This window comes from Colletotrichum lupini, chromosome 4, assembly GCF_023278565.1.
Source record: "Colletotrichum lupini chromosome 4, complete sequence".
NCBI lineage: Eukaryota > Fungi > Ascomycota > Sordariomycetes > Glomerellales > Glomerellaceae > Colletotrichum > Colletotrichum lupini.
The window spans coordinates 5,403,776-5,430,079 of record NC_064677.1 but is presented as its reverse complement, the minus strand read 5'-3'; the positions used below and the strand labels follow the sequence as shown (position 1 = coordinate 5,430,079).

The 26,304-nt window shown below is 40.0% G+C and overlaps 4 protein-coding genes across 4 annotated transcripts; 1 reads left to right on the top strand and 3 right to left on the bottom strand.

Annotated features, from left to right (window-relative positions):
• Positions 1-260: 260 nt before the first annotated feature.
• Positions 261-1,503, bottom strand: CLUP02_08717 (acyl-CoA thioesterase II; the record flags this gene model as incomplete). The annotated part of the gene is made up of 3 exons (XM_049287701.1): positions 261-323; positions 408-1,301; positions 1,399-1,503. The coding sequence occupies 3 exons, from the start codon at positions 1,501-1,503 to the stop codon at positions 261-263; spliced, it is 1,062 nt and encodes a 353-aa protein (XP_049144844.1).
• Positions 1,504-1,711: 208 nt separating this feature from the next.
• On the top strand, positions 1,712-2,248 carry CLUP02_08716 (uncharacterized protein; the record flags this gene model as incomplete). The annotated part of the gene is made up of 2 exons (XM_049287700.1): positions 1,712-1,726; positions 1,934-2,248. 2 exons carry the CDS (start codon positions 1,712-1,714, stop codon positions 2,246-2,248), a joined length of 330 nt encoding a protein of 109 aa, XP_049144843.1.
• A 2,267-nt stretch (positions 2,249-4,515) lies between these two features.
• On the bottom strand, positions 4,516-8,647 carry CLUP02_08715 (oxysterol-binding protein; the record flags this gene model as incomplete). The annotated part of the gene is made up of 3 exons (XM_049287699.1): positions 4,516-5,709; positions 5,765-8,288; positions 8,628-8,647. The coding sequence occupies 3 exons, from the start codon at positions 8,645-8,647 to the stop codon at positions 4,516-4,518; spliced, it is 3,738 nt and encodes a 1,245-aa protein (XP_049144842.1).
• A 13,110-nt stretch (positions 8,648-21,757) lies between these two features.
• Positions 21,758-24,464, bottom strand: CLUP02_08714 (endochitinase; the record flags this gene model as incomplete). The annotated part of the gene is made up of 2 exons (XM_049287698.1): positions 21,758-23,829; positions 23,888-24,464. The coding sequence occupies 2 exons, from the start codon at positions 24,462-24,464 to the stop codon at positions 21,758-21,760; spliced, it is 2,649 nt and encodes an 882-aa protein (XP_049144841.1).
• Positions 24,465-26,304: the final 1,840 nt, after the last annotated feature.

Below are 26,304 nucleotides of genomic sequence, written 5' to 3'. Positions count from 1 at the left end.
CCTTAGGCTTCTTGGTCACTGGCGTCGTAAATGAACTTCCATATGAGATCCCCTTCAACGTCGAAGAACAGGGGTTTATTATTTGAGTGATTTCATCACGGGTGCTGCGATATCCCGACGGTTCCATAAGCGGAGGACAAGACTTCGTGATGAAATCATTGAAATGACAAACGCTCTTGTTGTATAACAAGCAGATTGTTGGAAACAGACTCCGAGCTGGTACATTGCCTCTACATTTTCATACACGCTGTAATTGCGCTCTACAACTTGGACTTTGGTTCCTTTTCGTCATCGTCCTCCTGTTGTTTCAATCGAACGACACCCTAAATGAAAAGAAGTCAGCACGCATCACACATCAATGGTGGGAAGAAAAGAACTAGAACAGCGGCGATGAAGGGGCAACTCACCTCCTGAACACAAGTCGCCAACAGCGTCCCATCACTCGCAAAAATCTTCTGCAGCACCACGCCCCGTCCGTCGCCGCTCCAGGGGCTCTCCATCTCGGTAAACATCCACTCGTCCGCCCTCACCCGCCTCGGCTCGTGGAAGTAGATGGAGTGGTCCAAGCTGACCATCATGCCCAGGTGCGGCCTCGTCTTCCAGTACTCGATCCCGCCAGCCTCGGTGTTTCCCTCAAACTCGTTGAGCCGCTCGACCTGCTCCCGCAGCTCGGGCGGCAGGTCGTCAAACTCCTCGGGCTTGAAGGGGAACCGCCACAGCCTGTGGATCCGCCCGACGGTGCCGATGAAATAGCTGTCCGACATGTACGCCAGCGCGTTCAGGTGCGCCTGGTGGCCGCCGCTCACCGAGATACGGCCCCGCGCGCGGACCCAGTTGCGCGATTTCAGCTCGTCGAGCCTCTTGCCCTTGTCCCTGGCCCCGACGATGGAGATGCGGTGCGTCTGGAAGGGCGAGTGCGTGCTCCACTCGGGTTCGCCCTTCCAGTTGTCCGGGGGCGGCTTCACGCCGTCGGGCAGCGGCGCCGCGTGCCGGACCTGCTTCTCGCCGCCGCTGCCCTCCTTGACGAAGGAGACGGTCGTCGTGAAGATACACCGTCCGCGCTGACGGGCCTGCACGGTGCGCGTGGCGAAGGAGCGGCCGTCGCGGACGCGCTCCACGTGGAAGAGGATGGGGATCTCGGAGGAGCCCGCGAGGAGAAAGTAGCAGTGGCACGAGTGAAGAAAGAAGTCGTTGGGTACCGTCTTCTGCGCGGAGGCGAGGCACTGCGCGATGACGGCGCCGCCAAAGATGCCGCGGGCGCCGGGCGGGTGCCACGGCGTGCGCGTGTTCGTGAAAATGTCCTGTTTACGATGTCAATTCATGTTCACTCTCTGACATGTACGCTTGTGTCATTGGCAGACATGTGGCCCCCGACGGCATCGGGTGGGATTCACTCACCGGACCAAGCACGCCGAGCTCCGTCACCTCCAATACGTTCTCCATCGGACTCTTGTTCGGGTCATCCGGCGGGGGCCGGATGATTGTTGATCTACCTGATGCCATTGTGCCGGTTTATTCTTCTTCCCGAAGTTTTGGCTCTAAATCGATTGCCGTCTACAGTCTTTGATGATGTGTGTTGATGAGCTCGCCTCTAAGCCCCGAAGAAATCTCTCTCCTCTAAACACCGAGTCTTGGCGTTTCGCAAGGTCAAACACGACCGCTTTAGTCCGCTGCGCCTCTTAATCTACCCCTCTGAGAGCCTGTGTTGCAAATGAAGAAAAGGATGGTATGAGAGACGAAGAAGATGAACGACACAATGGGGATGAGAAAAGGATTCGCTTGTGAATGAACCCAGGAGTCCGGATTGAGATGCGCGACCAGGTCCCCTAAATGTGACATCAATTGGGGTCGTGGCCACTGGGCAAGGCAAGGGGGGGAAAGTGCCGAGGTCCAAAAGCGGAGCGTTTTGATTGGATGTCACTGCTGCGCTCAGGGGATCACGGACCGTGGCGAGTCGTGGGCAGCTGCGAGTCTCCAGCGCCTGCACCTGCTGCAGGAAACGTGCCGCTCTCCACCCGAGCTCACCGAGGTGCTCCCGGGACTCGGTGAGTGGCCCCCCAAAGTCCCACCTCCCACGGGCGCCGGGTGCACACGCCGCCCTCCACTCCAAGCTCCGACCGGTATCACAAGCTTCTTGGCGGGGCAGGTGCCCAACAACGCTCGACTGCACCTGTCGTCAAGGGGAAGAATCAACTCAGGACCGGGCTACAGTCTGTACGGAGTAGATACTGCCATTGAGAAGAGGTAGAGAAGATCGCAGGGGTCATGTGCAAATAAACACCCGAAATGGTAGCTCCGCGACGTACGATGTCCTCCCCTGATGGCGGTAGATAGACTCCCTCACATATTACTTTACACATTGCAATTGTACAGTCTACCATTCTGATGCGACGCGTTCCTCACGGTTTGAAGACCAGACAGTTGGACGGTAGTTTGATTAATCCGTCCGAACGGAGAGCACCTGCGGGAGCGCTTCCGGTGTCTCTCCAGGTTCACTAATCGTTCCGTGCCGCCGCTTGCCTCGGCTCTAGAACTTCAAGCTGCCCAATACAAGCAAGATATCAGGCAACTGTAATGAATGCGTCTTATGTCTGTATTTCATCCCAGCATTACTATCTTGAACATGTGATCCAATAGCAATATCGGCAGGCCGTCTTGAACGATTAGCAAGGAAACTCAAGAAGTGCCACGAACTCATTGACCGTGCCCATGCGTACTGAAATTGTGCCCTGCATGTTCACATTGATTTCAGCTTCACATATCGGAGGTAAGATCCAATAACAGGCCATCTTTCAGACGTGATTGCCAGCCGAAGAGGCATTTTCATGCCTATTTGGATGCCTCCCGTGGAGGCGGTCTTGCGCCGCTCTTGCCACTCGTATCGAATTAGGATACTTAATACCCATCAAGTACCCCGACCTCTTACCTCCATAACCGCAACTGTTCGCGATGGAATGCTTTGTTCGCCCCTATTTCTGACGATAGCGAACGCAGATGATCTTCTTTCCTTTTACTTCTTATCTTCATCTTGTCAAGATGATCATTTAGCCAGCCGTACCCCCCCCCCCCCGGTCACTATGCCCAAATAGAAAGATGACTACCGCATGTTCTACTCCGTTCTCACTTCCCACGTATTCATAATCAATTACTACGAGTAAAATGGTTGACAGAACGATGTGAGATGTGCTTTTCTCACTTGGCCACACTGCGTGGTTTCGTATTCCAGACCGCCGCCCCTTCAGATCACGAAGGCGATTCAGCACGCGAACGAGAGCATACCGTAGCTAGAGACAAGCTACTATTAGCCCCATTCACGCCGCTCAATTAAGCTAGAGAAAGGAGTTTATCAGCGGGCTCTAGGTAGGATGTTTTATATCTTGGACACCACGTTCCACAGCGCACTATGTATCCGTATGTGAAAGACGTAGGCTACAAAAGCTATTGCAGTACCACACTAGCCAAGTTACATCTCTCTGACTGGGCGGTTCAGTAAAGTACCCGAGTCAAAGAGCTTTGTATCTCGGTTTGAAGGCTGAGTGTCGATAGCTGGATCCTAGCTATAGAGGGCAATGGCAGGTCCAAGTAAAAGTCAGCATGCAGTCACCTAGGTAGACAGACACCTCAGATAGCCGCATCTCACCCTTTCGCTCATATTACAGGCCGAATACGTCAAAGAGAGACAGGCCTATCAGCTACAAGTACTTGTTTCCTAGGTAGTAGATGATGGTGAAGAGGATAGCCATAATGGAAGAGATGCTGCTCCTCCAGCCGGCCTGAAATGCACCAGTTCACGGAGAAGCATGCCTCAGAACCTAAGCGAAAAAGAATCGCCTGAACAAGACTTATCAAGCGTGATCATTCGGGTGCCTACATACGTACCTTTGCTACAGAATATGGTGGGTAAGAGCGTCCTACCCAGTCGCGCCTTCCGTGACCTTAGTTATGTACCGCGAGGGACAACAAATTCCATGAACCCACTAAGCAAAATTTCCAGCCGCGGCCGTTCAAACAGCTAGATCCTTTTCCCCAAGGTACTTGACTCTTCGCGCATTCACCCTACCTTACCTACCTCCACCGTACCCAGACCTCTCTCAGCTTCCTCTTCAACAAGCCGTATCCGTTATCGCTAGCCTCATCTTTCCTAAGCCAGACCGTCTCACGATCGGACTCGTTAAGACACACTTACATCACACCATGGCCTCATCTAGCATGAGCTAGACGCCCTTCCAGACTTCGCAATAAGGAGGACTACACACACGGACATGCCGAGAACGAGCGATTGCTTATTTCAATATCATCTATGTTACACCATTTGCATCCTGGCTCTCCGACATGCAATGCAGGCGGGATCTACCTTTTTCCGGCAACAGTCCACCGGAAGCCGCTCGGTCCGTCCGCAAGACGCACTACCTGCTGCTGCGGCTTCGTGTCCGGCACAACTTGGTACCCGCTGCTGGCCCCACCGATCCCGCCTCCACTGACAGAACAAACACCTCCTAGAACGACGCGAGCCTCCTATTTCGCGTCCTCGTAGATGGGCTCCAGACCCTCCCAGGCCTGCTGCGGGTTCCCTTCGGGACCGGCCTTCTCTCTCTGCTGCCAGTACTTGCCGTTGAACTTCCAGTACTCCTCACCCGTAATCTCGCACGTCGTCTTCTCGAACCACGCGGGCCGGAACTCGATGCCCTTCTCCTCGCGCTGCTTTCTTCTCGCGCGCTGAGCCTCCTCCAGACGGTTCTTCTCCTCTGCAGCAAAGTCGTACTCTCCATCCTCCATGGCGCGCTGATCGGGACGAAGACGAGAGTCCGTGGGCGGCAGCCAAGGCTTGAGCTTGTCGTCGATGTGGTTGAAGGTGAGCACGAAGGGGGTGAGGTTGAAGGGAATGCCGGGCGGGCGGGGGTTGGCCTGCCAGATGAGGAAAGCTTTGTTAGGGTCGGTGATGCTGCCCTTGTGGAGCGAAGCCGAGTCACCAGGATCCTCGACCGTAGCTTCGTATCCAGGCGTGAGACGAGCGTAAAGCTTCGAGTTCCATCGGCCGCCCATGCTGTATCGGACTCTTCCATCAGAGTCGAGGACCTTGCCGGAAATCTTGTATGCGCTAGACGCCTTCCAGCCACGCGGCTGGAACTCGATCTGGCACACCTCGCCAGTTGTCCAGTTCTTGACCTCCATGGGTCCATAGTTGTCAACAGTAGGGTTACCAGTGATGATGCCAATGACGGATGTGGTGACCTTTCTCCAGGTGTAAAGGTCTTCTTTGCCTCCAGACTTGGGTCGAAGCTTCAAGAACCACGTTCCAAGAGGGTTGGCATCAAAGGACTTGCCGTAGAACTTTGTCTTGACGGCCGATTCACCCCAGTAGGTCCAGTGGGGTGATTCAGCCCAGGCGGCACCCACTGGAGGATGGTGAGAAACCTGCTCAATAAAGAAGCGGTAGTTCTTGTCAGGCCGGACGTATTCAAAAGTCTCTCCAAGAAGCGGATTGAAGGGTTTCGCCACACGACCGACAGTGGAAGCGTATTCACTAGCAGCAAAGGCAGCCACATAGATGAGACGTTCAATCGAGTCAGATCTCTCTACAGCTTGGTCCAGAAGGTCGACGTATTCCATGTCCTCACCAGCGCGGTATAACAGAGAGGTAGGCTCGTTGAATGACACAGGCAAAGTCATCTTGGTCATATCCTTGCCAATCATAGACTTGAGAATGCCCTGCAGACAGATTAGCAAACCGGACGTACATAGCGCTTGAAATAGCGTAGCTTACCCAAAGTGAGATCTTGAGCCGATCATCAGCATCCATCTTGAGACGACTTCTGATGCCATTCTCGTAACCCCTGAAGGAGCTGCTGAGATCTGTGCCACCAGAAACGACAAGTTGCTGTTCCTCCTTCTCCTCGTGAGGAGTAGGCACCGCATCGGCATGCGGCAAGTGGCTGACCTCAACCTCTCCAGCATCAACTGCATCAAAGAACTCATCCTCGTCATCCGACTCAGAGTCAGACAGCTCAAGCGAATCAAGAACCGTCTTCTTCCTTGTCAAGGTCCTCTCAGGCGCCGCTGGTGGGGCTGCGATATTCGTGTCGTCGGCACCGATGGCGGCCTCCACGGTCGCAGTACCATCCACCTTTCTGTCACCCTCGAGGTCCTGGCTAGTGGCCGTTGGCTGCTCGTTCATAACTTCGCGGAGCGCACGCTTGGCAGCTTTGCGCTTCTGCTCAGCCTGGTCGACACGCTCCTCCAGGATCTCCTGCTCCTTGGCAACCTTGGCCATGCTCTCCTCCCACATGCGGCGCATGTCGATTTCGCGGTCCAGCCGGTACTGCCAGTAGGCATCGCGATCCTTTGAAATCCGCATCAGGTCTCCGATAAGTCCCGTCAGACTCCTGACAGCAGCATCGTAGGTTGTGAGAGCCTGAGTGACCTTGGTGTCGGAAACAATCGTATTCGGGTTCTTAGAGGCCTCGGAGAGCATCGCAGCATTGACAGCTGAAATGGTATCGAGCTGTAGCTTGGCCGACTGAGCTGTGATGCTGAAGGCGTCCTTGCTGACAGAGGGCTCTTCACGGCTACTGACATCCTCAAAGTCGTCATCATCATCGTCATCGTCTGGTCCATGGTGCCCTCTTGTTACGCGAGATTGACCCGCATCTGTCGCGGCATCGGCAAAGTCGTCATCGTTGCTAGCGACGGTGCTTGCGCCAGCAAAGTCGCTTCTGGGGACGGACATCTTGCTGTGCGACATAGTCCTGGGGATCTGCACACTGCTTCTTCCATCGGCCACGCTGGCGCTCTCGCTCTGAGCCTCGTTGATGGACAGCTCTGGCGACTTTCCAGACTGCTCTGCCTTTGCCTGCCTCAGCAGCTCGGCGCCGCGAGCGCGCTGGCGCTCTTCCTCCTTTGCCTGGTCCTTTGTCCACTGAATGGAGTTGTTCAGGGCCCAGAACCAACGCTTCGCCTCGACCTCGTGGTTGGCCTTGAGGGTGTACTTGACTGAAGACTTGCCGATAATCTCGAATTTGGTCTTCTCGTCGGCGCTCATATGCAGCTTGGCGATGCGCGTGTTGATGGCGCCACGGCAAGCGGAGCCGGCATCGTCCTGGTGCTTGTAGTAGCTCAGAACGCCGTCCTCGAGAACGAACCATCGAAGCTGGTATCCCTTGCGGTAGTTGGTCCACTTCTTCAGGTAGCCCTTCATCTCTCGCGCCTCCTTTCCGGCCACAGGATCGGCAGAGGCCGCGGCTCCAGCGCCCTGTGAAGCCGCCTGGCCGAGAACGGCTTTCTCCTGGATACCTCTCTGAGCCGCAACGGCAGCGGGGGATCGCTTAAGCATGGCGCGTGTGGTATCGTCCTTTGTCACATCCTGCGGAAGCTTGCCCTTGCGGTCCCGACGGAAGGGATCGGCTCCGTGGAGCAGGAGGACCTGGATGAGTTGGGTATTCTTCTTGCGGGCGGCCTCGTGGAGAAGGTTTCCGCCGGCCTGGAGGGTTGTGGGTTCGGTAACGAATTCTGTGCTGTTGATGTCGAGAATCTGCTTGAGGCGTGACTCCTCCAATACAGTCTCGAGAGCCTTGTAATCGTTCTGCGCAATCAGACCCTGGATCTGTCTAACCTTGTTCTCGGCAAAGATGGATCGCGACAGCTGGAGAAGCTGGAAAATATCGGGGTTTCGAGCGACATCGATGGGCAATCGGCCCTGGTAGTTGGCGATGGCATCGTTGATCTCCTTCTGGTCCAGCAAGAGCTTGACAACCTGGGTTCGGCCCTGGACGGCAGCTACGTGCAGCGGGGTATTTCCATCCTTGTCTCTAGCGTTGATATCGATGGTCCCAGCGCCGTCAGACAGGACGTACTCGACAACGGGGTATTCGGCGCATTGGATCGCAAGGTGAAGCACGGTGGTGTCGTCGAGGCCGGTGCCGCTGAGGGTATTGATGGAGGAGATGCTCGTGCGGGGCCCGCCCTCGGCGGTATCCCTGATGGCCTTGGAAATGGAGGCAGTGTCGCCGCTTCGCAGGGCCTCGACGATGCGGAACTTGCGGACAGATTGCTCGAGAGAGACGCCCTTTTCGCTACCTGCGACGCTCATCTTGGATGCGGATGTAGATGCGGTTGCGGAGGGGGGGCTGTTGTGGGAAGGGGTTCGGCCCATGGAAGGGGAGATGGAGAGCCTGTTGGCCCCGTTGCCGCGGGGGACGTTTTGAGCCATGGATATGTTTGTCGCGGAAGCCGCTGTAGAAGGTGGCGACGTCAGCGGCGCACCGTCATCCGTGGTGGATGGGTCTTCTTCGCTGCGAGAGTGGTTTCGTCGTAGGAGTGAGAGGGCAGCGGCCGACTTTGACCGCTTGTGGGTGCTGGAGAATCAGGAGAGGGTTAGCTTTGCTGCCGCCAAGATTGGGATGCGGAAGGTGCTGTTGCTGGTGCTGCTGCTGCTGCTGCTGCAGGCCGCCCCGGAGAGAGTGTATGGGCAGACGCCTTGCTGCTGAGGTTTATGTCGGTCCCGATGACAGGTGCAGTGGGAATGGGAGGATGGTGCCAGAAGGGATGGGAGATTGTGGATGTGTGCATAGCAGCTGGAATGCCACAGGCGTGGAGAGGACGGGAGCAGATTGAGGTGGATCATCACGTACCTATCGCCAGCGTCCGACATGTTGCAGAGCAGTAAGGAAGCTCGGCTTCACTCACACACATGAACCTAGCTGGAGCAACAGTATCCGTAAAAGGATGCTATTATGGACACCTCTGGAACGCGGGCCAGGCAAGGTTGCTTGGGTTCCCCACTTCCTCGTAAGATAGTCTGAGTTTATATGAGCGTGTCCTGGATCCCGTACTCCGTCTCTCGTGGGGAGGTAATGTAAGGTAAAGAATGGAGCAGCCGGTGGTCAAGCACAAGGGACGGGCTGGTTATCCGTATGCCGCACTCCGTAGTAAAAGGAAAAGAATGGGTAAAGAAAGGTAAGGCAGTTTATGGCTTATGCTCGCAGGAATACTGGGTACTCGGACCTGTTGATAGGTCGGCGGAGGGGTTGGATGAGGAGGGGAATTGGTGGAGGATGCTGCTGCTGAATGAGGGACTGACTGGAAGTCGGTTCGGTTGGGGGAATGTGAGACGCTTTGGTCGGCGACAACAGACAAACCACAGACAATGGTGGGGTGGGTTGGATAATGCGTACAGCAAAGCTGTGGATGTTGTGATGAATATCCGATGATACCTAGAGATAGGTAGGCATCGAGGTGAGCGGCGTGGTTGGAACCAATGGGGTGCGAATTATCCCACGAAAGAGAAGATTCCAACGTTGGAATCCCGCTGTCGTTCGTGAGCGAGGATGATGGTGTTGTTGTTGCTGCTGCCAAGTTTTCTGCAAGTCGCACGAGAACGAAAGCGAGCTGAGCATGTATTGTACGGAGTGAGGTAGTGTAATGTAGAAGCAAGGTGGGATGGATGGTTGGACGGGATGGATGGGTAGATGATGGTCTTCCTTCTTTCTTTCTTTCTTTCTTCTCGACTGTTCGGGATACATAGAACCTAAGGTATCTCTCTCTATCTCTCCCACTCCTCGTCCCGAGTCTGCGCCTGAATCACATAAGGCAAGGTCACCAGCTCAGGTTGTATTAAAGGACTCAAACAACCAAGGTACCGACGCTATTCCAGCATAGCCCCATTGATGAACACGATAGAACCTCGACGACTGTCCAGATTGGCGCCTAGTGTGATTTTGTGCAACAAGGTCATCGCAAATCAACCCTTGGCCTGCTGTGGTGCGCCCCTCATTCTGCTTCCCCCTCCCCTCTCACTGCTCAGATTGTACCTCTCTCCCTTTCCAGATGTGCCAGGTTCCCTGCAGAAATCCAGAAATCCAGAAATGACGTTCCCGTCCTTGGAGATGGGGGGTGACGAAACCACAAGCTTGCGGCCCCCTCATCCCACCCGAGAGCTCTCAGCCAATCACATCATCATTTCTCCCCCAGCGTGTCCAGTCTTTCCATGGAAACGGACTTATTTAGGCGACACACCCTGATACCCTTTTCATGCCACCCGATGATGACACCCCTTTTGGTCATTTTTGGGGGGAGCATACGGTGGGATGCAGAGGGGTAAAGCTGTAGGGTTAGTAAGGTGGTAAGGTTACCAAGGTAAAATAACGTGTATCGTGTTTTTCAGCTTACTACCCGTGTCGTGCCGTGGAGAGTATCTAAGGGAGTACCTCTGAGCAGCGCAGACGGTCGCCGGGTACCTGTGGCGTCCGTTGTTTGAGCCACACACAAGAGCTGAAGAAAGTTAGAAACTACCTTTAGTCCATCTCCGTACACCAACCGCATCGGGGAATCGCTCCTCTGTGTCCTTACTGAGATATTTTCTGGAAACGGCGCGCGCAATCTCTGCCGAGCGGCTCATTGCAAACCGGGCTGGAACCCAGTAAGCAAGCCCATTGAGAAATTTCCCTTGTCGCTCCCGAGATCGGTTCGTTCAGCCCAGGCACGCCGATTGTAAACACAGGTAAACTAACCTGTAGGGGGGGGGGGGGGGGGGTTAGCTAACCACCCTATATATTTTTAACTTTTTATCTATATACTATAAGTTAAGTCACGGGCTATATACTAAAATAGAAATTTTTTAACTTCTCCTCCTATATACCTTAAATAGAAATTATAGTTATATTAAAATAGTTCTGAATTAGTTTAGGACCGATTTAGAACCTATTTAGAATAGTTTTAATAAATTTATTAAATAATACGGGTATTTTCCCCGAACTTAAATTATTAATATTACTTTTTAACCCTTATTATTTCAATTAATAAGTACGAAATAATCTTAATATATTTTAAAAAATTTATAAAAATAGTAATTTATTTAAATAAAAAGAAGTAAGACTTTTTTTAAACTATTTTTAAATTTATTTTAAATAGGTTTAGAACCCTTTTAATAAAACTTTTAAAATATTACTTATTTTAATTTTTATTAAAACTACTATAAACGGGTATTAAAACTAATAAAATAATTACTAAACTATAATATAAAAGATTATATATTATAATTAATTAATATAGTATTTAGAAATAAATAAAAAAGGTATTATATACTATATCAATATATATAATTTATATCTAAAAAATATTAAAGCGCTATAAGGAACGGTATATAATACTTTTTAAAGTCGTTTTAAACTATTTTTAAACTAATTCCGAACTTAATAATTTTAATATAATAATACTCGTTTAATATTTTTAAAGATTATTATATCTGTTTTTTTGTAAAATTAAGTTTATAAACGCTTTACGTATTATTATATTAATAATAAAGCGTATTTATATTTTAACTAAACTTTACTTTATTAGAATTATACTCGAGTTATAAAACATATAGCTAAGGATATTATTTTTATATATAAACGTATTTATAAAATATTATTAAAAAAAAGAGTAATTATATAAGTTTTTTAAATCAATTCCGAACTAGTTAAGAAATAGTTCTTATTAATTATTTTTATAAATAAGTAAAAGTATAGCTTAAATAATTTAAAATAAGTACTTTTTATACCCTATTTTATAAAGATTATAATATAGAGGTTATTAATAACTAATATAGTATATATATATTATTCTAAACCGATTCGTAACTTATTTAGAACTAATTCCGAATCTCTTTAATATATTCTTAGTACTTAATTACTTACTATATAGCATATTTATAAGAATTTATATGGTAATAATAAAAACTATTATATTAAATTTCCTTTAATTAAATACTAAGCCTATTTATTTTTAATACGCTCTATATTATAAAAAGAAGAGGTTAATATAATAAAAGAAAATAAGTATTACTTTTTTACAAATAATAAATAGAAATTACGACATTATAATAAGCTAGTTCTAAATCTATTTTAAATATATTCCGAAGTAATTCTAATATAATTTAGATATAAATTATATTATCCTAAAAGAAATTCTCTAAATATTATATCTAGTAAAATAGAACTATTAAGTACTAATTAATATTACTATAAAACTAGTAATTATTTTAACTTTTTATAGTACTTATAAGCACCCCTCTCTACTACTTATCTAAATACTTAAAAGTATTTATTTAGAACTTTAGAATATTGTAAAAAAAATTAGTTAACTAAGAAGTAAATTAAATAAAAAAAACGTTTTAAATATATTTAGAATTAGTTCTTAATTATTTTTAAATATATTTTTATAATTAAAAGAGCTTACTAAGCTCTATAATAAATTTTATAATCGGATTATTATAGAGATTTATAATACCCTTAGTAATACTAATTAGCTTATAAATATTATATAAATATAAGAAGCTTTTTATTTTCTAACTAAGTTATTTTACTTAGCTATATAGAACGAGTATTAATATATATAAGCCCGTTATTATATTAACATAAGTATTTTATAAAATATTAAGAACTATTTCCGAATCGACTCCGAATCTATTCTAATTTCTTTTTAGTATATTTAATATTTTAATAATAATAGCTATAATTATATTTATATTACTTTTTATCTAGAGTAAGCTAAACTTTAAAAAAAGAATATTTTTTTGACTTTTTAATTAAATACGAATTATAAATATATTAAGGGTTATAATAAAGTTAAGGCTATTTAGGGCTAGTATAACGAAGTTTCTTAAAAAGGTTCTAAAGCGATTCTAAATCTATTCCGAAGTATTTCTAAACTATTTACTAACTTTTTAAATAACTATTTTACTTTTCTAAGTTTTTATAAATATAAAGAGTACTAAAATATACTAAAAAATATACTAACTTATTTTTTAAATTCTTAAAGAGCGTTTTAAATATATTATTTAATAAAAATATCTTTTTAAATATAACTAAGGGTTATTAAGTATTATTATTAACTAAGATTATAAGAACTTAATAAATAAGTTTATAAAATCTTTTTATATAAGGTTTAGAATCGGTTTAGAACTAATTTAAAAAGGGTTTAGTTAATATTTATTTCTTAATTACGATCTATAATATTACCCCTAAGAATAGTAAATTAAAAAATATATTCAATTTTACTTAGTTTACTTTTATTATAATATTAAGAAATACGTTCTAAAAAATCGCTCTCTAAACTTAAAATAAAATTAAATAAAGAGTATTTTATTTTATTAATTAAAAAAGGACTACTTTTTATTATATAGTTAATTACGAAATAAGGTAATTCGGAACTTATTTAAAAGAGGTTTATAACTAATTTAGAATCGATACTAAGTAATTTATTAATTTATTTTAAACTTAATATAAGTTTTAAAAGAATATTATAACTAGACTTAACTAGACCTATTTATAAATACCTTTTAAGGATTAAAATAAGTTTTATATTTATATTAATACTATAAAAGCCCTCTATTAAGCTTCGTATATATAAAATAATCGTTTTGTCCTATTATTAATTTATATTTAAAAATAAATTAAAATCTTTTTAAAACTAATTTAGAACTAATTACTATATTTAGATTTAGGGAATATAATAAATATCTTTTTAAATAAAATACCCTTTTTTAAAAATTAAGTATTTGCCTTACTTAGTAAGATATATTTATTATTAAAAAATATTATACCTTAACTAGTTATTTAAATATAAACCCTTTAGAACTATTTATAACTAAATTTAGAACTAATTTTAAATTAGTTTAGGGGTAAAACGTTAACGTCGTTTAGAATAACGAAAACTAGCTTTATATAAATAAAATATAAGGGCTTATTAATAATTTATTAAATTATTATTTTATAATTTTTTAAACTTAGTACTTTTTAATATAAGTTTACGTAGCTAGTTAAGGTTTTAAAATTAGTTATAGTTATAATAAAGGGTATAAAATCTATCCCTAAGCCCTTTAGAACTCTTTTTAAATAAATTACGAGGTCGTTTCTAAGTAACTTTTTTTAGTATTATTTATTAAGATTTACGTTATATATTTATTATAAATTTATAAAGCGAGGTTATTTAAAGTTAAAATAAGGATATTATTAAGTATTATATTTTATTAAATATTTAAAAAAGGGAGCTATATTTAGAAATAAGCTAATTAGAGCTTAAAAAAAGGAGATTACGGTTATAAGAACTATAATAAAAACTTTAAAAATAGTTTAGAATCGATTTTAAATTACTTTAAACCCTATTCCTCCTTATTTTATAATAATTCTTAATAATAATATAATATAAAAACTAAAAACTAAAGTTTAGATATATAATATATATATTCCCCCCGACAGAGCAATCCGCCGGGGCCGTACCGTATATTACGTATTAAGGAAAACTAAGTATATTGCGCTCTATACCTAATTACTAATTAAAACTCCTAACCTTTTACCGCCCGCCTATAGGGCAAGCTTTACTTACTCTAACGTATATAAAACCTCTTAGTACTAGCCTACCTAAGTAGCTAGGTCTAGTATAATCTATTCTTTTATATAAGTATTATTATTACCCGGGGGGTCCTATAAGAGCTATTTAAGGCGCTAGCTTATTACCCTAACCCTATATACCTCTAGCCCGTTTATTATAACTATTATAACTAGGCCGGCGTTAATATATTAGATCTTAGTATTTATATTAGCCCGGCTATTTACGGCGCTTATAATATTACCTAGCTAAATTCCGTATTATTAAAAAGTACTTTACTACTTCTTAAGCGTACTTACGTTAGCTACGATAGCTATAGCGTTAAGCTAGCTAAAGAGGGCGCCTAGCCCGAGAGGGGTAGACTTATCGACGGGCATTTTTAAAGAGTTCTAGCCCACTAATTACTAACTATATACTAAGAGAGTAGTAGTTTATATATTAATAGGTTTATTTAATAGATTTGTTTAGTAGATTTATTTAGTGGATTTGTTTAGTAAATTTATTTAGTTTAAATAGAGAGTAGCTTTAAGCGATATTAGAAGCGATAAGGATAAAAAGAATTTTTATAAGCTCTAGTATAAGTAGTAAATATTAGCCTATTTAGCCCTTTTTTTAGAAACCTCTACGTCGCTATTAAAGTTTAGAACCTCTGCAGTTAAGGGCCGCCTCTAACTATTATAGCTAACTATAGCGGCCGACTATTATAGCTAACTATTATAGCCGACCTCTATTATTAACCTTTCCGGCCGGTATTACTACGTAAAAAGTAGTTTATTTATCCTAAATTAAATAGCGGTTTTTATATCGAAATTATTATATTGCGTTGAGCGCGTGCTTAGGATATATTACGCGTATTATATAGTTAAAAAGTATATTATATTGTGTGATTTTTTTTAAAAGCGTGATCCCGTTAAGGTCGATCTTTTGTGCTTATAAAGCCGGAAAAAAAAACCACTACATAATATATATATTATATATATTATATATATTTAATAAAGTTATAGTTATTCAATAATATAATATATTTTATAATTATATATTAAATATTTCGCTTATAATACTTTTTATTAATATACTTAATAAAGATAATTAAATAATAATATAATATAATATAATTATTACTTTAGTTATGTTTTTAAGTTTTAAATAATTTAATATTATTTTAATATATATTAGATTTAGTATTTAGTATACGTATTACGATTTAAATAATATTCTAATATTATTATTTAAAACTATTTAGTTTATAATATTATAAAGAAATTAAAACTTATATATTATTATATTTTTATTTTTATTATTTTAAAGGAATTAATATATAGGCGTTATAAATTAATATACGGGCGTTACTCTTATACGGGCGTTGCTATTTTACTTTTTAATTAGTTTAAAAAAAATTATTAATATAGTTAAATTCTATTAAATACTTATAAAGTATTTTAAGCCTTTATTCCTTTACTCCCTTTATACTTAGGTTATATTATTAAGCCTCGAAATTTAACTTATAATATTTATTTATAATAGTTTTTATAATTAGAGTTAGAGACGTTCCTTAAGACTAATTTTAAAATAATACCCTTATTAAAAGACTTCTTTTTTTATAAGAACAATTATTAATTAATTATAGCCTCTTATTATTATCTAGTTAACTACTAAATTCTTTTTTAAAGTAGCTATTTTAATATTAATTAATTTTATAAAATTAGTAATTTTAAAAAGTAGCGCGACTTTATTACTAAGCTCTTAATTAGTATATTATAAAATATATAACCTCTTATAAACGATTATTTTAATATAGAGTTTATATTATATTTTATTTACTATTTTCCTAAGAAAATAATAAAAACCTAGCGGACTACCCTTTTATAACTTTTTTTAAAATATAACCCCTCTCCCCTTAATAAATAGTTTTAATAACTTTCTTATTTTATAATAAAATAGTTTAGTAATACTTTTTAACTTATTAAATAGGTTATTAAAACTAATTAATAATTAATAATAATATTACTTTAATAATAAGAATATATCCGTTAATAATAATAAATATAGGGTCCCTAAGTTAACTTATTACCTTATTTACCCCTATAGCTATTTTTTATTTAAAATAAAACGTCTTTTTAAATTACAACTTTTTATTATATTTTAAGTAACCGATCCTCCTCTCTTTTTATAACCTAAATCCTAAACTTATTAATTTTTAATAATTTAAAATAAATTTATAATACCCTTTTTAACTAAGTTAATAATTTTATAAAAATTAATAAATTTAATATTATAAAATAAAATAAGTATAAAGCTCGAGGCCGAATTATTTAAGAAACTTTTTGATATAATTAGTTTAGCGAACCTAGGCTTATAAAAAGCGTTAGTATTTAATAATATAAGTTTTAAAAATACGGTTATAAATAATAAGTTATTACCGAGGCTTAAGAGGAGGATAAGTAGTTATTATATTATTATTTAAACCCTTAGTATAAATAATATAATTATAGCCTTAGTTTTAAAGCCTTTACGTATCCTTTATATTATAAGCTTATTAAAATAGTTAAGGATATTATTAAAATTATAAGCTAATAAGTTAAGATTTAGGCTCGGGATATACGTATTATTATTTAAAAATAGTTCCTAAAGTCCTTATTTACTTAGTAAGATATTTATAATACTAAGGCTTATATAAACTAAGAAAAACTAGCTAAATACTCGCTAATTATAGTATTAATTAAGCTATTTAATAAGTAAGATATTTTATATATAATAAAATAAGTAAACGACGAGCTAAACTACTTTACTAACTTTATTTAGATTTCTTTTTATTATTTTTAAATATAAAAGCGATTCTTTAAAATAATTAGCTTTAATAATATTTATAATATTAATTACTTTAAGCTCCCTCTTTTTTAAGCTACTCAATAGACCTATTTTAAATCTATTTATAACGCTACGTTCGGCCTTATTAATAATAAAAAACTAGAGGGTTTTTAGTTTCTCTTAGTAAGTATTTACTAACTTATAAACTAATACTTAATCCGTTACCCTATTATTATTATTATAAATTACGATAAGTAAATAAAGGCTATATTAAACGAGTAGTTTTTAAACGTTTAGTAATAACTTTATATTTATTATATTAATTTTAATATTATATTTAGGGCTAAGTAGAAGTAAGTTAAGGATTATAATTATAATAATAATAGTAATAAGTTTGATAATAAAAGATATTAATTATTAATATAAATAATAATTATGTTAAATAATAAAGATAAGGCTTATATTAATATACTTATTAATAAGCCCCCCCCTTATATATATCGTAAGGTTTTTATAATATAAAAGCTTATTATTTTTACTAAGACTAAGTATATTTTTAAAAAAACCTAGACTAAGTTTTATAAAACGTTTAATAACTAATACCTAATTTTCTAATATTTTTATATAATATACTTATTTTTAAGAGCATAGTAAGCTTATTATTTTATTTAAAAATATTAAAACTTTAGTACTTACGTTATTTCTAATGCTAAGTTAAGTAATAATAATATTAAAAGTTATTTTTTAAATAATCTTAGTTATTTATATTAGCTTATTAACGTTATATAAAATATAATTAGTAATTAAGAGCTATACTTTTACTAAGCTTATATAGAGGACGAAGTACTTATAAACTAAGAATATATAAGTACTCGCTTTAAGTACTTAAATAAACTTCGAATAATACTTTTTTTAAAATATTTTACTTTAATTAAAATATAAGGCCGGCTTATAAAAAAAATAATACTATTTAATAAGAGGCTATTTTTAGACCCCCTCGGATTTTATAATTTAAATTATACTATTTTAATTAAGCTAAACATCTTATATTATTATAAAATCTATTTTAAAATATTAAATTTAGCTATTTTTAATAAATAAAAAGCATACTCTTAATAACGTTTTTAAAAAACGTTTCTTTTAAATTTATATTACTAAATCTTAGACTTTAAAATTACTATATCCCTCTATAATAAGCTAAAAAATATAATATAGCTTATTTTATTATAACTAGTTTTATTTAGAAAAGGCTAGTTAGTTAGTTAAGCTTATACTACTTATAATAACTAAGGTATAAATAATAAAAAACGAGGCCGTTTATTTAAAAATAAGAATAAGTTAATACTAACTAGGCTTATAAAAAGAATAAATTAGCTAAGTTAAAGCTAAATATTAAGCTTATTTTAGTAATAAATAAGGAGCTAGTTTAGCGTTCTTAATAGGGGGAGGATAATAAGGAATTATATAAATAAATAGTTAATATAATTTAATATTTAAAAAGAACGGAGCTAATAAAAAATAGTTTATAATAATAATAAATTATTATAACTATATTAAAAAAGGTAGTTAAGTAGACGTTATTATAATTTATTTTTTATATATTTTAAGTATATAATAAGAAAAAGCCTTATTTATTTAAAATTTATAAAAGCTTATATTACTAACTAATTTAAGATTTATAAATCTTAAATAAATAATATAATAGTTCTAAATAAGTACGTAAGTTATAATAGTATTCTTATTTTTAAAAATCTTAAACTAAAGCTTAGGTTAGAGAGGATAATAAGAATAGCTATATTAATATAATTACCCTTACCGCTTTTATAAAAAGGTACTATTTTTTTAAACTAATTAAAAAATAAAATAGTAATACTTATATAAGAGCGACGCCCGTATATTAATTTATAACGCCTATATATTAATTCCCTATTTTAATTACTTATATTATTAAGTATTATTTAATATAAAGTAAATAGTATTATATAAATAATATATAATTACTTATAATAGTAAATAAGTTTTATAATAATAATAAAGATAGATAAATATATATATATATATATATATACTAATACTATATAATTAATATTAAGAGCTGCCCGAGTAGTTAGTAAAAGTAGTATATATATATAAATATATAATAATAATAAAAATATAAATAATAAATATAATAATTATAATTTTAATTATATTATATTTCGTAAAATATTCTAAAAATAAAGGAAATAATACTAATTTAAAATAAGTAAATATATATTTAATAATAATATAACTATAAATAATACCTATATTTTAATATAAGAATTCTATATTTAATAATATTAATAAAGAGTAAAATAATAATAATTTTATATAGAATAATATATTATTCTTTAATAATAATATAAATAGATATATAAATATTACTTATTATTAAAATATTCTTTATTATATTAGTCTTATTTTAAAACTTAGTTAATTAAAATAAAGATTATAAATATATATATTATATATAAAGTTTATATTTTAATTAAGATAAAATAAAAAGTAAATTAATATTAGTTATATATTAAAACTTTAATTTTATAATATAATAATAAAATATAGAAGTAGTTTTAAATCCGTTTTGTATTAGTTCTAAATTAATACTAAGAAACTATTTATAATAAGTATTTTTTAAAAAGACGAAAGTATAAACTACTAAACTAATTCCGAACTATTCCCAAAACGATACTAAACTAGTTTTAAATTATTTATTATTATTTTTATTTTTATTATTATTTTCATCTTTAATATTACCTTTAACCTTAATATTTTTTATATTATTATCCTTATCTTTATTTATAATATTATTAAAATCGATTATAATAAGATTTTCTTAAGTAAAAATATCTTTAAAAAAAGAGGTAATAACCTCCTCTTCTTCTACTTCTTTTTTAACTTAAAAGAACTTTTATTAAAATTAATAAAAACTATTAAATTAAAAAGGGGGATAAGTTAAATAGTTTAAAATTAGTTTATAATTAGTTCTAAATTAGTTCCGAAATAACTTATACTTCTTTTAAAAATTATAAAAAATATATCTAAACTTAGTATTTATATTAATAATACGACGTATAATAACTATATTAAGCTAAATAAAAAGTAAAAATTAATTTAAAATAGGCTAGGAATTACTTTAAAATTACTTATAACTTTTTTACTTCTCTTATTACGTATAGGGACCTTTAAGAGGGAAATAAAAAATCTAGCTTTTTTTTTTTAAAAAAAGTAAAGAGGGGGCTACGGACCTTACGGTTTCTACGGACCTTTTTTAACTTATTATAAAAAGCTAAATAGATAATTAGTTAATTAATTCTAAACTAGCTCTTAACTAGTTCTAAAATAGTTATAAACTACTTATTTAAAGCTTTATTATTTATATTAATTAAGTTAGTACCTATTTTATAGTTCTTAATACGTATTAAGATATTATTAACTTTATATTTATAAATATAAATATAAAGATTACTCTTAGAAATAAATTAAGTTTCTTAAGAGTTTAGAATTAATTTAGGATTAGTTCTAAATTACTTAGGAATTATTTATAGTTATATAAATAACCTTTTTATTATTAACTAAGAATTTATAATATATTTTACTAAATATAAGCTTAATTTTATTATTCTAAATGATTTTAAATTAGTTTTAAACTAGTCCTAAACTAGTTCTTAATTATATATTTTATTATATTTAAAAAGGGGTAGGTTTTTATAATAAATAAGATTACCCCTAGGGCTAGGAATACCTAAATAATAGTCCTAGTACGTTTCTTATTTAAAATTAGTTTTAAACTAATTTAAAAATAATTCTAAAATACTTCTAAAAATATAACTTATTAAATACTTATAAAAGATTATAATAAGTAGAATTAATTTAGAACCAGTTATAAATTAATTAGGAGGCGAAAAATAAATTAATAACCCTTTTTATAAAAGGCTTAATATAAATAAATAACGAATAAAATACGAAATTAATAAGGGTATAATAGGGGCTACTTATATAATAAAATAAAAAGTATATAATTAATAATATAAGTTATAATTAATAAAAATAGTCTATACTTAGTTAAGGATTTTTTAATTAATTAAAAATCTATTTAGCTAGTCCTATAGTAATTAAACTAGCTAATTAGAAAATTAGTTAGGTTACGTCCTTTTTCTTATAGTTAGGTTAAGTAACCGGGGGGGCCATAGGTTAGTTTACCTATGTTCACTGCCGATTCGGCCGAACGACTAAGAAAGAAACCTTGGGGCCTAAAGCGCATAGGCTACAACCAAAAGTCAAACATCAGGTTGTTCAAGGAACAAATAACAAATCCCAGCAACGGGCTGATTGTATTGTTTGCATTTATATGCAGAATGTTTTCTCAACGGTATGCTCTAGCACGCAATGCGCCAAACGTTTTATCACGAGGTTCTATACGCCAAGGCTTGCTTTTGCATGCCTCGATTGCAGCACCATAGGTATACAAAGGAAATATTAGTCATGTTTATACATCTCGTGAACAGAATTAAAGAAATAAATGCCATATCCGTAGTAACCAATCATCAATCCCTCACACACATTAGAGCAGAAGAGCAACGGCAAGGGCGGCGAAGCCACCGACTCCGAAAGCTCCGATCTTGGCAGCTCCAGCCTGGACAGGCTTGCTGGGAACGGGAGCAGCCGTTGTGTAGCTGGGAAACCCGCCCGTGGAGGTGGGCTTGTAGTTGGAGCCGGTACCCGCGAGTGTGGAGTTGTATTTGCCAATCGTAACGGGGACAGTCAGGGTCTTGTAGATGAAAGTCGTCGAGTCATCCTCTTTGCCGGGAACAACGGGTGTTACGGTAGGCTTGGGCGGAGAAAGGCTCCCAGAAGGCTTGCTGCCACCTTGGCTGCCAGTGGGCTTGGGAGCATCGCCAGTAGGCTTAGGGGGTTGGGGCACATCGCCAGAAGGCTTGTTCCCTCCTTGGCTGCCAGTAGGTTTGGGAGCATCACCAGTGGGCTTGGGAGGCTGAGGAATGTCGCCAGAGGGCTTGTTCCCTCCTTGGCCACCGGTAGGCTTGGGAACATCCCCGGTGGGCTTGGGAGGGTTGGGGACGTCGCCTGAAGGCTTAGTGCTGCCGGGTGTCGTCTCGGTGTACGGGCAGACGGTGGTGTATGCAGGGACGACCTTGGTCGTGACTTGGCCAACAGGGCAGTTTGGTACATCAGGAGCGCAAGAAGTGATGGTGTACGTCTTTGTGGTGAAGACTGTGCTGGTAACCCATTGGGGAGGAGGGCTAATTGTAGGCACGGCGACGACGGACGACGTTGCCGTGATAGGGCAGACAGTGGTGTACCAAGGAACAGTCTCGGTGACAACCTGACCCTTGGTGCAGGGTACATCGGGCTTGCAAGAGGTGACGGTGGTGATCTTGGTGGTGAAAATCGTGCTTGTGGTCAGCTGTTCGGGGACACTGAGTGTGTTCTTGGCCGACTCGGTAGCTGATTTGGTGCCGGTGGGCTTGTCTGAGATGGACACCGTCAAGGAGTTCTGGGCTGGTCTCGTAGCAGAACCAGTAGCAGAGCCAGTGGCCTTGTTGGTGACGCCGCCAGAGGCAGTCTTTGTTGCGTCTGCTGAGCCGGTGGCAGTAGCAGTGGCGGTCTGGGAGTTACCCGCCGTGGTGGTTGGGAAGTCCTCGTCGTCCTCATCGCAAGTGTCCGAAACAGTCGCAGACTTGGTCGCAGAAGCGCTGGCAGTGGCAGTGGCGTTGGAGCTCAACGATGTGATGATTCGCGAAGAAGCAGATCCGGTGGCAGACGCCGAAGAGTTGCCAAAGAAGGTGAGTGAAGCTGAGGCCGAGGCCGAGGATGATGCGGACACAGAAGCAGACGCTGAGGCGGACACAGAAGCAGATCCCGAGCCAGATGCCGATACTGATCCAGATGCTGAGCCAGACACTGATGCTGAGCCAGTGGCCGACACGGAAGCAGAGGCCGAAGCAGAGACAGAGACGGAAGTCGGGATAGAAGCAGAGGCAGAGGCTGAAGCAGAAACGGATGCCGAGGCGGACTGGCTGGAGCTCGAGGTCGCGGAGCTGGAGCTAGAGCTAGAGCTTGCCGAAGTGGTGGAAACAATGGCAGACGAGGTGCTGGTGGAAGAGATCACGGACGATGTCGAAGTCGAGATGCTGATGGTGGAGGTCTTGGCAGGGATGGGGTTGCAACCGTACTTGAGAGCATCGGCAATGGCCTCGTGGAACGACTGGCCGTTGATCTGGTTGATGGCGCCACGGGTGGCATCCCAGATAGAAACACCTCCAAAGTGCGGCTTGCTCTGGTACTTGCAGATCAAGTCCTTGATCGTGGAAGGAGGAGCATAACCGTTCCATCCAGACTCGACGCTGGCGAGGACACCAATGTAGAGCTTCGCGTCCTTGCTCTTGGAGGTCTGAGAAATGACCGTCTCCCAGTCGTCGTAGTTGGGAGTATCGGTGATTTGGCAGCCGGGGTTGTTGTAGAACTGGATGAAGAGGGAGTCGAATTGGGCGTTGTAGATGAGCTCCTTGAGCTGGAACCAGGTGTCTGACGTTGGGCACTGGGGAGCAGCAGAAATGTGGTAGATACCGCAGCTGCGAAGCTTCTCAACCATCTTGATCCAGGGCTTTTGGTCGGCTATTGTTGAAGTTAGTATCATAATTCATCATAAAAAGGGGCAACCTTATCAACATACGATACTTGAACTCCAGGTCAAAGTCGAAACCGTCAACAGCAATGTGCTCAGTCTCGCTGATATCAAAGGGACGAGGGCCGTTCCATGCCTGATCGTAAGGACCAAAAGTCTTGTGCAACAAATCACCAAATTCATGGCCATCCTGCTCACTGTCAATGTCGTAGCTGCAGGGGCCTCCGGTTGGGCAGTAACCACCAATAGCCAGGAGAACCTTGATGCCCTTGGCCTGGCAGTACTGGATATCCTTCTTGATGTAGTCACAGTTCATAATCAACTTGGTGTCTTCGCCAGTCTTGGGGTTCTTGTAGTAAACCTCGCCGCCGCAGTGGCCGGCGAAATTGGTGCCGGGGTATCCAGCGCTGTTCTTGGGAGAGTATGTGACGAAGGATAGAGAGACGGAAGTGACGCCCGGAGCATCACAATAGCTTGAAAGGCGGTCGGTAGTCTGGCCATACTGTCCCCAGTACAGGTTGAGTCCGAGAAGTGGCGAGGCACTTGTGGTTGTCTGTGAAGAAGAATGGGCCAGGGCCGGGCTGATGACCGCGGCGGCGGCAACGAATGACTTGCTGAAGAGCATGTTTGACGTAGTAGTATTAGACAATTAAGTGTTTTGTACGTTGTTCGCAACGATTGTAAGGTGGCCGAGGCCGTAGAAAGAGTGTAGATGTGATCTAAGATCAAAGAAAGGACGCAAACACGAATGTTTGCAAGATGGTGAAGACGCACCGTCGTCTCTAGATCTCAACAGGAACAGAGATGGAGTGAGGAAAGCAGGGAAGAGAGAAAAGAGACATTACATGGAACGTCAGGAGAAGACTCCCATTCATAAGTGAACCATTGCCGCTCTCCACGAAGCGGCGCAACGATGTAGTGACTAACTACATTGAGGGACGGGTAAAGAAAAATTGCCTAGAGGCAAATTGAGTTGTGGGTGTAAGCCATCATGGCGAGGGGTGCAGGGGACCAATCTCCCCCCTCGTGAGGACTACTCGAGAAGCACGAATAGACATTGACGCCCACAAGCGGCGCAGACCGCAACGGCGACGATGTGGGATGCGTATGCATTGATGTGTTAGCGGGTGGGTGTGCAGGCAATGCGGGCGACGGCGTGGTGGTGAGCGGAGTTGAAGTTGTGACGATGGAAGAGACGAGGTCCAAAAAAGTGGGCGGCTGTGGGCACACACCAGACGCACCACTTCCCAAACAGGCAAGCGTTTCTACAGTGGTCATCTTCTTGGGCGGTGGTCCAGGCGTGGTGGCTCTCACTGCCCAGCGCACGACAAAGGCGGCCGGTTCCAATGAAGCTGCTGAAGGGACAGGAACAGGACTAGCGTCACCCAAGCGACGTGTGAATAGGGGTCGTTTCTCGTGTTTGATTCGCTGTGTCCCCTGAATTAGGTGGAACTACTGCCTGTCAGCGGCGCCAATGCAGACTTCAAGCACGCTTCAACCACGGTTGGACCTGCAACCCACAGCTCTGGGCCATTGGCGTTGGCCTTTGGTTGCATCGACGACAGAAGCTGGCCGTCGTTCCGGTCTTGAAGCCGTCTTCTCCCTAGCTGTGTCCTCAGCCCAGTTGGTGGAGAGATGGTGAGAGGAATATCCCGCTAAACTGGGTCTCTATGATGGAGATGCCATGGTAGACTTGCAGCCTGTTTCCTGCGAGCACTCGGCCACTCCAGTCTGGCACACTAATTACTTCAGAGAATCCAGTCGAGTTGAGACCCAGCTTCCAAAGATAGTATCTATACGGACACATCTGTGGATTTCCCCGAAGAAGGCGCGACAGGCTGTGAAGATTCTGATTTGGATGTGAAAGGATTGGGCGAGATCACTTACATGAAGTCACCCACACGTGATAAGAATGAGATCTTCTTGGTCCCAGCGAACCCTGACTTTTGGGTCCAGGAAAGGGGGAAGTTACGCGTAAATTCAGCCGTACCTCAGCTAGACTAATGTGAGGTAGCTCGAGTTTCCCCGTGGAATCACACGTTGTCCGTCTTGGTGGACCGTGGCTCGCGCCTTACCGGCCGAACGGTGGAAGATGGGAAATTGGTGGCTGCAGCGAGGTGGCACACCGTCCAGAATATTTGGGACTTTGGTAAACTGACAGCACCAAAGTTCTTTTCACACCCTCCCAGGCCAACTTTCACCACACCTCTCATCAAACGTGCTCTTGCTGATTCTTGTTGGCTGAGCTTGGAATACATCTGTCAATGACGCACGGTAGTACTGCAGGCAGTTGGCTACCTCCCTCTTACTATTCTAAGGATACATTGCTTGCACGTGTCGCGCCATCGTGGTGTTTCTGAGGCGTCGGGTATCTGCTGTTTCACGCGCCAAGAACGTCAAGAGGACTAGTTGCTCAATGACACCGCTCATCAACGGGTGGCAGTCGGAGACAGATTCCATCCCCA